Here is a 10,492-nt window from a genome sequence, read left to right on the forward strand (position 1 = left end):
TGAAAATTCACCTTTCTGAAAATTCACCTTTCTGAAAATTCACCTTTCTGAAAAAATCACCTTTCTTAAAATTCACATTTCCTAAAGTTCACATTTCCTAAAGTTCACATTCCTTAAAAAATCCATCTTTCCTAAAATTCACCTTTCCTAAAATCCACCTTTCCTAAAAAAGAAAACCAAACCACAAATACAAAGCAGGAAACCTCAAACCTTTTTTTTCCTCCCCTTCCAACTTTCAGCTTTTGTTTGATCCCAGTTTGGCCCTAAAATAAAACTTGTTGCAGTCAAATATTTCCTTTGATGTGACTCAGTGTCAGCTGGGAATTGTTTTATCCCAATTTAGAGTAGGAAAATATTCACCACAGTTTTGCAAACCGCATTTCCAAGAAATCAGTTCAACAGCACCTTGTGCTTTGATCTCAAAAACATTTTTGCTCTGCAGTGGCTTTAATTTGAGATAAAAAATGTTTTGAATTCACAGAGTGAAGGTGACTGGGGTGGGTGGGTTTTTTTTGTTATACTTAAGATAAATGTATTTTTCCCCTCTAAGCAAAACAACACGTGAAAAATACAGATGGTTAAAAACCATTTCACTGAAAAAAAAAATATAAAATTGCAGCCAGAGACAAAATAATCTCTTTTAAATTGAAATTGGAAAGTGGTGTTTAAAATACCTGTTGGATTCCTGGAGCCAAACTGCTGCATGGCCGTAAAAAAGAACAAAGATTAGGAGAAGATATTTTCCTTCTATGAAACTTTTTAAGGTTGAGAAAGACAAACTGTTCCCAGCACTCTAACAAACAATTCCTTCAGCGGAATAAAATCTGTATTTAAGGTGCTGGATGTTCTTTGGGAAAGTTCAGGTTTTCGTTTTTTTTATGGGTGACAGCTCGAGAAATCTCCCGTAATATTTTAGTGATATTTTAATGTTGGCCACGGGGAGAGTGTGGAGCTCGTCTGTGAAGAGGGGAAGGAGCAGGACAACTGGGAAGGTTCTCCCCTGGGATCTTTTGCTTGTCAGGATTTTCCATGTCTTGAGGGAGCTGAGGATCTCTGGGAGATGTTTGTGACAAACGCCTGGAAAAGGAGCTTCGTCTGGAATTCTCAAGTTCTGGCTGAGCGGAATGTTCATGGAGGGGACAGGGACATGTGCGGGGAAAGGGGCTGCAAATGTGTCCTCAAGTGGCTCAAAAAACATGGAATGTTCGATAGGAACAGGCTGGGAGAGCTGGGGGGGTTCCCCTGGAGAAGAGAAGGCTCCAGGGAGAGCTGAGAGCCCCTTGCAGGGCCTAAAGGGGGCTCCAGGAGAGCTGGAGAGGGACTGGGGACAAGGGATGGAGGGACAGGACACAGGGAATGGCTTCCCAGTGCCAGAGGGCAGGGAGAGATGGGATATTGGGAAGGAATTGTTGGCTGTGAGGGTGGTGAGGCCCTGGCACAGGTTGCCCAGAGAAGCTGTGGCTGCCCCTGGATCCCTGGAAGTGTCCAAGGCCAGGTTGGAGCAAGCTGGTGTAGTGGAAGGTGTCCTGCCCATGGGTTTTGAGCTGCTAAGAATTAAACCTCTGAATTAAACCTCGGAATTTCCCTCCTAAATTCGGGACCCTGTTACCCCAGCTGTGTTTCCTGGGTGCCAAATGCCCCCCATTGCCTTTCCCTCTTTGCACCCCCCGTTTTCTTCCACTCTCTTTGCTGTATTTTTCCACTCCTTGTGCTTTCTCACTTCTTCAGGAAGTTCAAGGAGTTTGTAGCTCTAAATTTGCACTGCAAACTCCCGTGGATCATATGGCACCCGGCTCATTTTTGGAAGGATGACACATAACAGGCACAATAAAACATGTGAAAGGCTCGGGGAGATGAGTTTAGAGCAACTTCTGTGCTTGCTTTCAGCTGTGGGAGTTGCTCTGTGTTACTTCAGGCCATTGAACCAGCACGTGGTTCAGGGAAGGGATGTCTTGGGATCATCCCTGTGCTTGGAACAGCTCTGTTTCCGTGTCCTTCCATTCTCCCACAAGCCCTTCTTGTCCATCTCCAGCAAATTCAGGCAGCCAAATAAACTGATTGACAGGTTGAACGTAGATAAGGGCACCAAAAAGTGGAATAATGATCCAACCTTTGCTGGAATGGCTTCTGGGATGTGGAAAGGCTGGAAAATCCTGTTGTGGAATTCTTGTTTGTTTAGAGGAATGTGTTTGGCTGATTTTTTTATTGCCAAATCCCAACTAGTTGATGAGGATAAAAGCATCCAGGGAGCTGTGTTATTAATGGAATACGCTCTTGCTGCTTCCACAGTTGTTGCAATCTCTAGGAAAAGTAAATAATGCATAAATTTTGTTGCCTTTTTTTTAAAAAATAAGCTTATCTGGCCCATCTCCCTGGCAAGTACATTTATCTCAGATTTGCACCTCAATGGAAGTGTTGGAATTTTAAATGACACTTAAATTGGGAAAATTGTGTCCGCGCTTAAAATCCTGGAATTCTTGAGGTTGGAAAATATCTTTAAGATCATCAAGTCCAACCATCAACCAGTACCCCCATGTTCACCACTAAACCATGTCCTCAAGTGCCACATCCACATGGTTTTGGAACACTTCCAGGGATGGGAACTCCACCACATCCCTGTTCTGGTGCTTGATAACCCCTTCCACAAAGAAATTTTTCCTAATATCCAAATTAAACCTTCTCTGGTGGAAGTTGAGGCCACTTAAGAAGTTCCCTCGTGCTTCCTGGCATGGAGTGTGCAGGATAGTGTGGAATTTTGTGTCAGGGATGAGAATAAGTGTGATACCTGTTTAATGAGTGCATGTCCAAGTGAGGGGAAGCTCAGCTCAGGTGGGTCATTCCCTGAATTTGCTCCAGGGCAACACTAGTTGTGATTTTTGGATCAACGTTGACATTAATAAATTACTGTCAGTGGTAACTTCAGGTTTTCCCACATTTATTCCCAGTTTTTCTCTTTGTACTCTGAGAGTGGCAGGATTTCTGCATGTCTGGGGTGTGGTTTTTTATTCCCTTGTTTGGAGTGTGGCCTTTAATCTGGAGATATTTGCATTTCTTCTCTTCCAAACTTCTTCCCCTCGCACCAGGCATGTGAGGTGCTGCAGAGATCCTCTGCCAGCACTTGGGAGCTTTTGTTGGAATTAGAAAAGGCTTGGAAGCAAAAGTGTTGTCCATTCCTCCCTGCTGATCCCTCCACATGGGTTTCAGAATGTAGGGAAGCTCCACATGTGCTGCCATCCCAAAAAAACTCTCTGGCCTGGGCTGATCCCCCAGCATGGGCAGCAGGGCAGGGGGGGATTCTGCCCCTGTCTCAGGTGAGACCCCCCTGCAGAGCTGCTCCAGCCCTGGGAACAACAGCACAAGGACGTGGAGCTGCTGGAGAGAGTCCAGAGGAGGCCCCGGAGCTGCTGCCAGGGCTGGAGCCCCTCTGCTCTGGAGCCAGGCTGGGAGAGCTGGGGGGGTTCCCCTGGAGAAGAGAAGGCTCCAGGGAGAGCTGAGAGCCCCTTGCAGGGCCTGGAGGGGCTCCAGGAGAGCTGGAGAAGAACTGGAGACAAGGGATGGAGGGACAGGACACAGGGAATGGCTTCCCGCTGCTAGAGGGCAGGGTTAGGTGGGATATTGGGAAGGAATTGTTGTCTGTGAGGGTGGGGAGGCCCTGTCCCGGGTTGGTCAGAGAAGCTATGGCTGCCCCTGGATCCCTGGAAGTGTCCAAGGCCAGGTTGGAGCAACCTGGTCTAGTGGAAGGTGTCCCTGCCCCTGGCAGGGGGTGGAACTGGATGATCTTTAAGATCCCTTCCCACCCAAACCATTCCATGGTTCCATGTTTGTAACAACCATCAGCCAAAGCCACGTGAGCTGATTTCACACTGAAACGATGATAAATGTTTAATTAGTCCCTCAACAGATGAGTTCCATCCCTTCCTGATGACAGGCTGCATTACTGACAGCTCTCCTCTCACTCGGAATTCTCCCATCCAGATTTTGGTGAGGGTGGGAAGTTTTTTCCACACAACCTGTGAACTGTTCTCTGTTTTCCAGGATCCCTGGGGTTGTGGTTTGAGAGCTGCCTCTGAGCGTCTCCATAACCAGGATCAGGACACAGAGCGTTTCAAAGCTCCAAGATTCCCAACTGTCAGACCCCCCCAGCCCACCAGGGCTCGGGAGCTCTCAGAGCCCAGCTCAGGCCAAGCTGTGCTGTTCCCTAGATCCCATCCCTCCCATTGCCGCCTGCTGAGGGACATGCAGCTGAAATCCTGGAATGCTGCTCCTGGAATGCCTGTGTGCAACCAACACCCAACAGCTGCACCAGGCCATTCCCACACCGTGGCTGAACTTCACCCACAACTGGAGTGGGATCCCTGTGCAGTGGGGTCTGATGTACAAACAGAATTCCTTGTGCCAGCTCCGAAGGAGAAGAGCTTGGAAGGGATGGGAAAACCAATCACTTCCATCACCTTCTCATCCCAGAGATGCCTCCAGTCCCCATTGGGTTCCCAGGCACTGGGCAGCAGCCTCTTCAGGGATGGGTTTGATGGGATCACACCTTTGGATGTTGACTCTGCTGCCACTGGGGAACAGAGCCATGACAGGCAACACTGGGAAGGATCCAGGACTTGTGCTGCAAGTCCAGTGCTGGCTGGCTCCATCTTCCAGGAGGTTAATCCTGCAGATCAAGACAGGATTCATCCTATTTCTGCTGACAGGGACAGAGCTGGAGTTTATCAGGACACAGACTCTTCATCAGCTCAGGATTCTGGGAAAAGACAGACTCCCAGTGCAGAAAAATGTGATTTTTTGGCCCAGGATGTGGGTGAGTTGGACAGGCAGAGGGACATGGGGTTCAGTCAGGAAAGAAATCCATTCATTGAACCCCATTCCCTGAGCTCTTCCCAGCAGGAGAAGAGCAGCTCTGGCCACATCCAGCTCAGTGAGACCTTGGGAGGTTCAGGCCACATCCAGCTCAGTGAGAACTTGGAAGGTTCAGGCCACATCCAGCTCAGTGAGAGCTTGGGAGGTTCAGGCCACATCCAGCTCAGTGAGATCTTAGAAGGTTCAGGCCACATCCAGCTCAGTGAGAGCTTGGAAAGTTCAGATCCAGCAGAACAAATGGATTTGCTCCAGGGTCGGAGCGAGCTGGGAGAAGAGAGGAAAAGTCCTGCTGAACCACCTCTCATTCCAACAGAGGTTGGGAGGGAGCAAGTGGAGACATCTCACCGTTCACCCCCAGAGGAGGTTTTATCCACCACATCTGCAGCTCCCTCCTCACCAACCAAGAAATTCCTGTCCTGTGTCCACATCACCCTTTCCTCCAGGGTCCGTCACGTGGAGCTGACGAATGTGAACGCGGAAAACGGGATGAAAGTGGGGGATAAACCCGAAGTTAAGACTCAGTTGAAAGCTCCAGAAGATTTAAGAGAAGCTGCTCCCGAATTACCACCCTCTGACCTTGTTCCAGAAGGTCCAAGATCACCTTTCCCAGTGTCCTCAGCAGATCCCAGCCGGGTGTTTTCCTCTGGGCAAGAACTGGTGCAGCAAAGCAGTGAGAGAACTCAAGTCCCTGCTCTGGGATCAGGGGGGTTTATTCCCAAGAATATCTCCGGCTCTGTGCTTCCTGCAAAACCTGGGAGGAGGACTTCAGATGCTGCCACTCAGATCACCACAGAAGGTCCTGAAAAAACCACCTTTTCAGCAGAAATTTATGTTCATCCCCAAGAGGACGAAGGTGCTGCCCAGAAACTGCCCGAACTTCCCAACGTCACATCCCATAACAAGATTCCCCCATTCCCAAGGCAGCCTGGTGAGCAAACTCCTGTCTTTTTTATATATATATACTTTAATCTGTTCAAGTTCAAGACATTTATAAGTATTAAAAACCAAAAATAAAACTGTTTTTTTGTGGAAGTAACATTTTTGAGATATTTTGGATATATAAAGTTGCTCGTATGGGGGAAAGAATCCAACCCTTAAACTTGGGGTTTTCAGTTTTGTGGGAAGGGATTTGTATGGATAAAGTTGTGATTCAGATCAGGTTTGTCTAGAACTGAGTTTAGTGTGTCCTATAACCTCATTTTTTAAATTAAATCTGATTTAGTGATTAAATTCTCTGACGTTTGTGTGGAGATAATTCGATTTGAATCACTGCTTGGAGTCTATCAAGAGATAAATCTAATTACTGGTTTGCTCTCTAGTCAAGATAATACAAAAAATAAGAGGAAAATATGCACAGTCCTACTTTTAATAAAAAATAGAAAAATAATAGAACAAATAGAATAATTTTAATAGAAAAATTAATAAAATAGAAAAACATGCAGGGAACGTGGATATTGCTCAGTGGTTTTCCACACCAGTGGGAGCTGGGACTCTGATGTCTCAGCACATCGATTTTATTGACTTGAGAGACAAATCCATGCTCCTTTAAATTTATTTCCTTAACCATGGATCAGCTGGGAGCTGTGTGGGTACAGGAGGTATTCTTTTAAGTCACAAATTTAATATTAAATAGGTAAGAAAGCTGGTTTTTTTCGAGGTTAGTGATGGTCAACCTCCTACCTTTGAGTGGGTATTAAATAATTCAGTTAATTAGATAATTAAATGAAATAATAGTTGCAATTTCTCCCCACAGCTCAACCCTTGCTGGTGCCATACAAACCTTCTGGAAGCACTGGGATGTATTATGTTCCTTTCCTAAAAGGAGGAGCCAAAATGCCTCCAGTTGAGTCAGAAACCAGTGGTGGGAGCTCTCACTCAGGTACTTACTTATCTTGGATTTTCCATGTGTCTGTAATCCATGGATATGACCCCAAGGTGCACAATTCCTGACTGCTTTGCTTCCCATTCCTTGGATGAAGGGGATGTTATTACTCCATTCTGGCAGTGAAAAAAAAAGCAACAACAAAGCTTAATATTTTAGCTTGATATTCCTTTCTTTTCCTCTGGGAATTACTGCTCAGTTTGGATTCTTCCCAATCCCTGCCAGTTCTCCCGGATCACTTGGGCATTACAGGTTTTATTTGCAGGTTGTTTTCACTCAGAGCTTTTTAACTATCCAAAGTTATTTGATCCAAATAATATTCAGAGTTAATCTTGGAGATGTCCAGTTCCTGAATTCCTGACACCTGGAGCCCAAGGGAGTAGGTTGAGACAACATTCCAGCCACAAATTGGGATGGTTCAGGTGTCTGTGCTCTTGATCTTTTCCAAGTTTATCTGGTGACACACGTCCAAAATGAGAGAAACAAATGTGATGCAAATCTGTTGTTTTGCAGAAATGAGGATGCCAGTTATAAAAATGCCACATGCAAATGAAGCAGTGGAAGGTTCTAGGAAAGTGGAGGGCAGGATTACAAAATAAAACTTGTTTTTCCACCTCCCTACTGCACTCGGGGTTCTCAGCTCGGGAGCAGGAGCTGAAGGAGTGGAGGGGAGTGAATCCCACCTGCTGGGATTGACAAGGATGGGGAATCAGGGAGGGCAGTTTTAGGTTTCTGACATTATGAGACAGTGATAAAATCATGGAATCATGGAATGGTTTGGTTGGAAGGGACCTTAGAGACTGCCTGGTTCACCCCCTGCCATGGGCAGGGACACCTTCCACTAGCCCAGGTTGCTCCAACCTGGCCTTGGACACTTCCAGGGATCCAGGGGCAGCCACAGTTTCTCTGCCCAACCTGTGCCAGGGCCTCCCCACCCTCCCAGCCAGCAATTCCTTCCCAATAACCCACCTAAATTTCCCCTTTTCCACTATGAAGCCATTCCCTGTGTCCTGTCCCTCCATCCCTTGTCCCAAGTCCCTCTCCATCTTCCTTGTAGTCCCTTCAGGCACTGGAAGGCCCTGAAGCCTCCTCTTCTCCAGGCTGAAAAATCCCAATTCCCTCAACCTTTCCTCATAGGAGAGATGCTTTAAGGACCATCCTCTGCCATGGGCAGGGACACCTTCCACTAGCCCAGGTTGCTCCAAGCCCCATCCAACCTGGCCTGGAACACTTCCAAGGTTGGGGACTTCACAACCTCTGGACAGTGATGTCAGGAAAGCTCTGCTGCTGCTCTCCTGAATTCCTGTCTCAGGGTTACACAGACCTATTCCGATCTTCCAGTTGTTCTCCATTGCTATTCTGAGCTTGGAAAACAGACATTTACATCAGGCAGTGGAAATGGCTGGAATTTTAATGTGAGCAGGAGGGAGTCCGGACATTCCAAGTCCTGTGTCTGCTTCCAAGCAGACTCGTTACACTCATTTTTTTTTCCTGTTCTTTTCTAAGTACAAAAGGTAAAATTTATCTACTTCTCAGGGAAGAATTTTGTCTCCAAAGATCCTGGAAAACAATGTGAGGCAATCCCTGCTGCTGCCTTGGGTCACTAGGGATCACCATGGAACCATGGAATGGCTGGGTGGGAATGCACCTTAAAGCCCATCTCATCCCACCCCCTGCCATGGGCTGGGACACCTCCCACTAGCCCAGGTTGCTCCAAGCTCCATCCAACCTGGCCTTGGACACTTCCAGGGATCAGGATTGTTGGTTAGGTGTGGAATTTCTGTCTCTGTTTTTCCAGCTTCCTGTTTTTCCTCATCGTTGTTGCTCTTTCTCTGCAGGGTCCAATGATGCTCCTCCTCCAAGGTTTCTGACCCACGTGCCTGGTTTGAGGGATGAGAATCCTCCAGGAAGTGCAGCTCTCCAGGAGAAAGAAGGATACCACAGTAAGAGGGCCAAGCCTAAGCTGGCCTGGGCTGAGGAGCAAAGGATACCCCTGGAAGATTCTGCAGGTACTTCAAATGTGGTTTTAATTTCACCTCTGTTTTCATGCACGAGAAGGAAATCAGAGCTAAACAATTACATTTCAGGATCCGTGATTTCTGATCCTGGGATATTCCCGATGGGCTGCCAGGAAGTGCTAAATTTGACTCAGTTTTCTCTTCCTCATATTTCTGCTTCTCCCTGACTCCCAAAATACAGGTTGCTCAGAGGGATTGTGGATTTTCCGTCCCTGGAAGTGTCCAAGGCCAGGTTGGACGGGGCTTGGAGCAACCTGGGCTAGTGGAAGGAACTGGATGATCCTTAAGATCCCTTCCAACCCAGACCATCCCATGATTCCATGAAATACTTGGCCATTAGTATTTGTCAGCATTCCAGTGTCTCCAGGACTTATTGGAGCCCGTGTAGAAAATGCCAGGAATTCCCTGGTAAACAAAATCAGGGATGACTCCTTGTTGGGATGGGGGTTGTGTTCCTGCCCACGGGCATCTGATGCCTTGTGGTGTCACGTCAGGAATCTCTGTCACCTTGGTGTTTGCCTGAATTTTAACTGGTTCTGCTGCTCTCTCTTCCATCCTTCCATCCATTAACCTTCTTGGATGATATTCCCGAGGGATGAAGGTCAGGATTTTCCTCTGGAACGGCCACTTTATTTGTTGGGAATGCTGACAAAATGGAATTAGGCCAAGCTGACTGGTGGGTTTGACACTTTTATCTCATGACAGCAGCTCAAATTAGTCCTCATGGACACTCATTTTGCACTAAACCTCATTTTTGAGTGGCTGATAAAATTTCTGGAATCTGAGCAGGGATGAGGATTTTTATTCCTGGACAGAGAATTGCTGAGTGATTCCTCAGAGCAGCTCTTAATTCCTCAGGGAAGCTGTTTATTGCCTGGCACAGCATTTTGATTTTAATTCTTTGATGACTTTGATCATTTTAATTCTTCTCTTCAAGGAGGGTTTTTTTCTTCAGAGCTTTCCTTTTCACCGTGGAGGGATTTTGGTTTTTCCAAAGATAATTTTTATTTGCAGCAGAAGATTTCCAATAAGGCTGCAACACCAATAACCTGGAGAAAAATGAAAGGGGGACAAAAATGTTCCTATAAAATTAAGTAATGTTATTTTCTATGTTTTAATTATTAAAACATATTTTATATTTTTTATTATTTGATGGTCTGAAAGCCCAGGTCAGAAAAGAACTGTAAGGAGAAATAATGTTTGATTAAACCAACCAGTGCAGTTGGAACTTAAAACAGGTTTTCAAAAGACTGGAATGTCTTAAATCTTCCCTGAACTTCTTCAACTGTATTTTTAGATGGTCTAATAAAAGATTACCTCAACCCACAGAGCTTGTCTAGAGCTTAAAATTATCCAAGTTATGTGTTGTTTTCTTTTTTTTTTAAATAAAGTTTCTCTATATAAACTTCTTTTTATTTTTTGCCTGTTTACATTCCTTCCAGTCGGTTGGGAACTTTGCAAAAGTCCAGGAATAGCAGAATTCTGCCTGGCATTCCCAAGCCTGAGCTCATTTGTCAGGAGGATTGTGGGGGAAGCTCTTACACAAGTACATAAACACTGACCTTGTATGGGAAAACAAATTCCAGCGATTCCAGACTTGGTGGGATTGGGAATGGTTACGTTGTCCATGATCTTGACGTTGCACCAAAGTCTCTGTTGGGAAGAGAAGGGAATTTATAATTCACTCCATTATACAAAGAACATAAAACACCGTTTTAAACTTGAT

At 45.9% G+C, this 10,492-nt stretch overlaps 1 protein-coding gene across 1 annotated transcript in view; it reads left to right on the forward strand.

Moving 5' to 3' along the window:
* ALMS1 (ALMS1, centrosome and basal body associated protein) overlaps positions 1-10,492 on the forward strand; it is a 63,929-nt gene that overhangs the window by 32,836 nt on the left and 20,601 nt on the right. The window contains exons 8-11 of the mRNA XM_027701906.1: positions 4,036-4,909; positions 5,054-5,794; positions 6,620-6,745; positions 8,587-8,757. Of these exons, the coding sequence (XP_027557707.1) occupies positions 4,036-4,909; positions 5,054-5,794; positions 6,620-6,745; positions 8,587-8,757 (1,912 nt within the window). The remainder of the gene's footprint in view (positions 1-4,035; positions 4,910-5,053; positions 5,795-6,619; positions 6,746-8,586; positions 8,758-10,492) is intronic.

This window comes from Neopelma chrysocephalum, unplaced genomic scaffold (genome assembly GCF_003984885.1).
Source record: "Neopelma chrysocephalum unplaced genomic scaffold, ASM398488v2 Primary Assembly neopelma1_174, whole genome shotgun sequence".
NCBI classification, from domain to species: domain Eukaryota; kingdom Metazoa; phylum Chordata; class Aves; order Passeriformes; family Pipridae; genus Neopelma; species Neopelma chrysocephalum.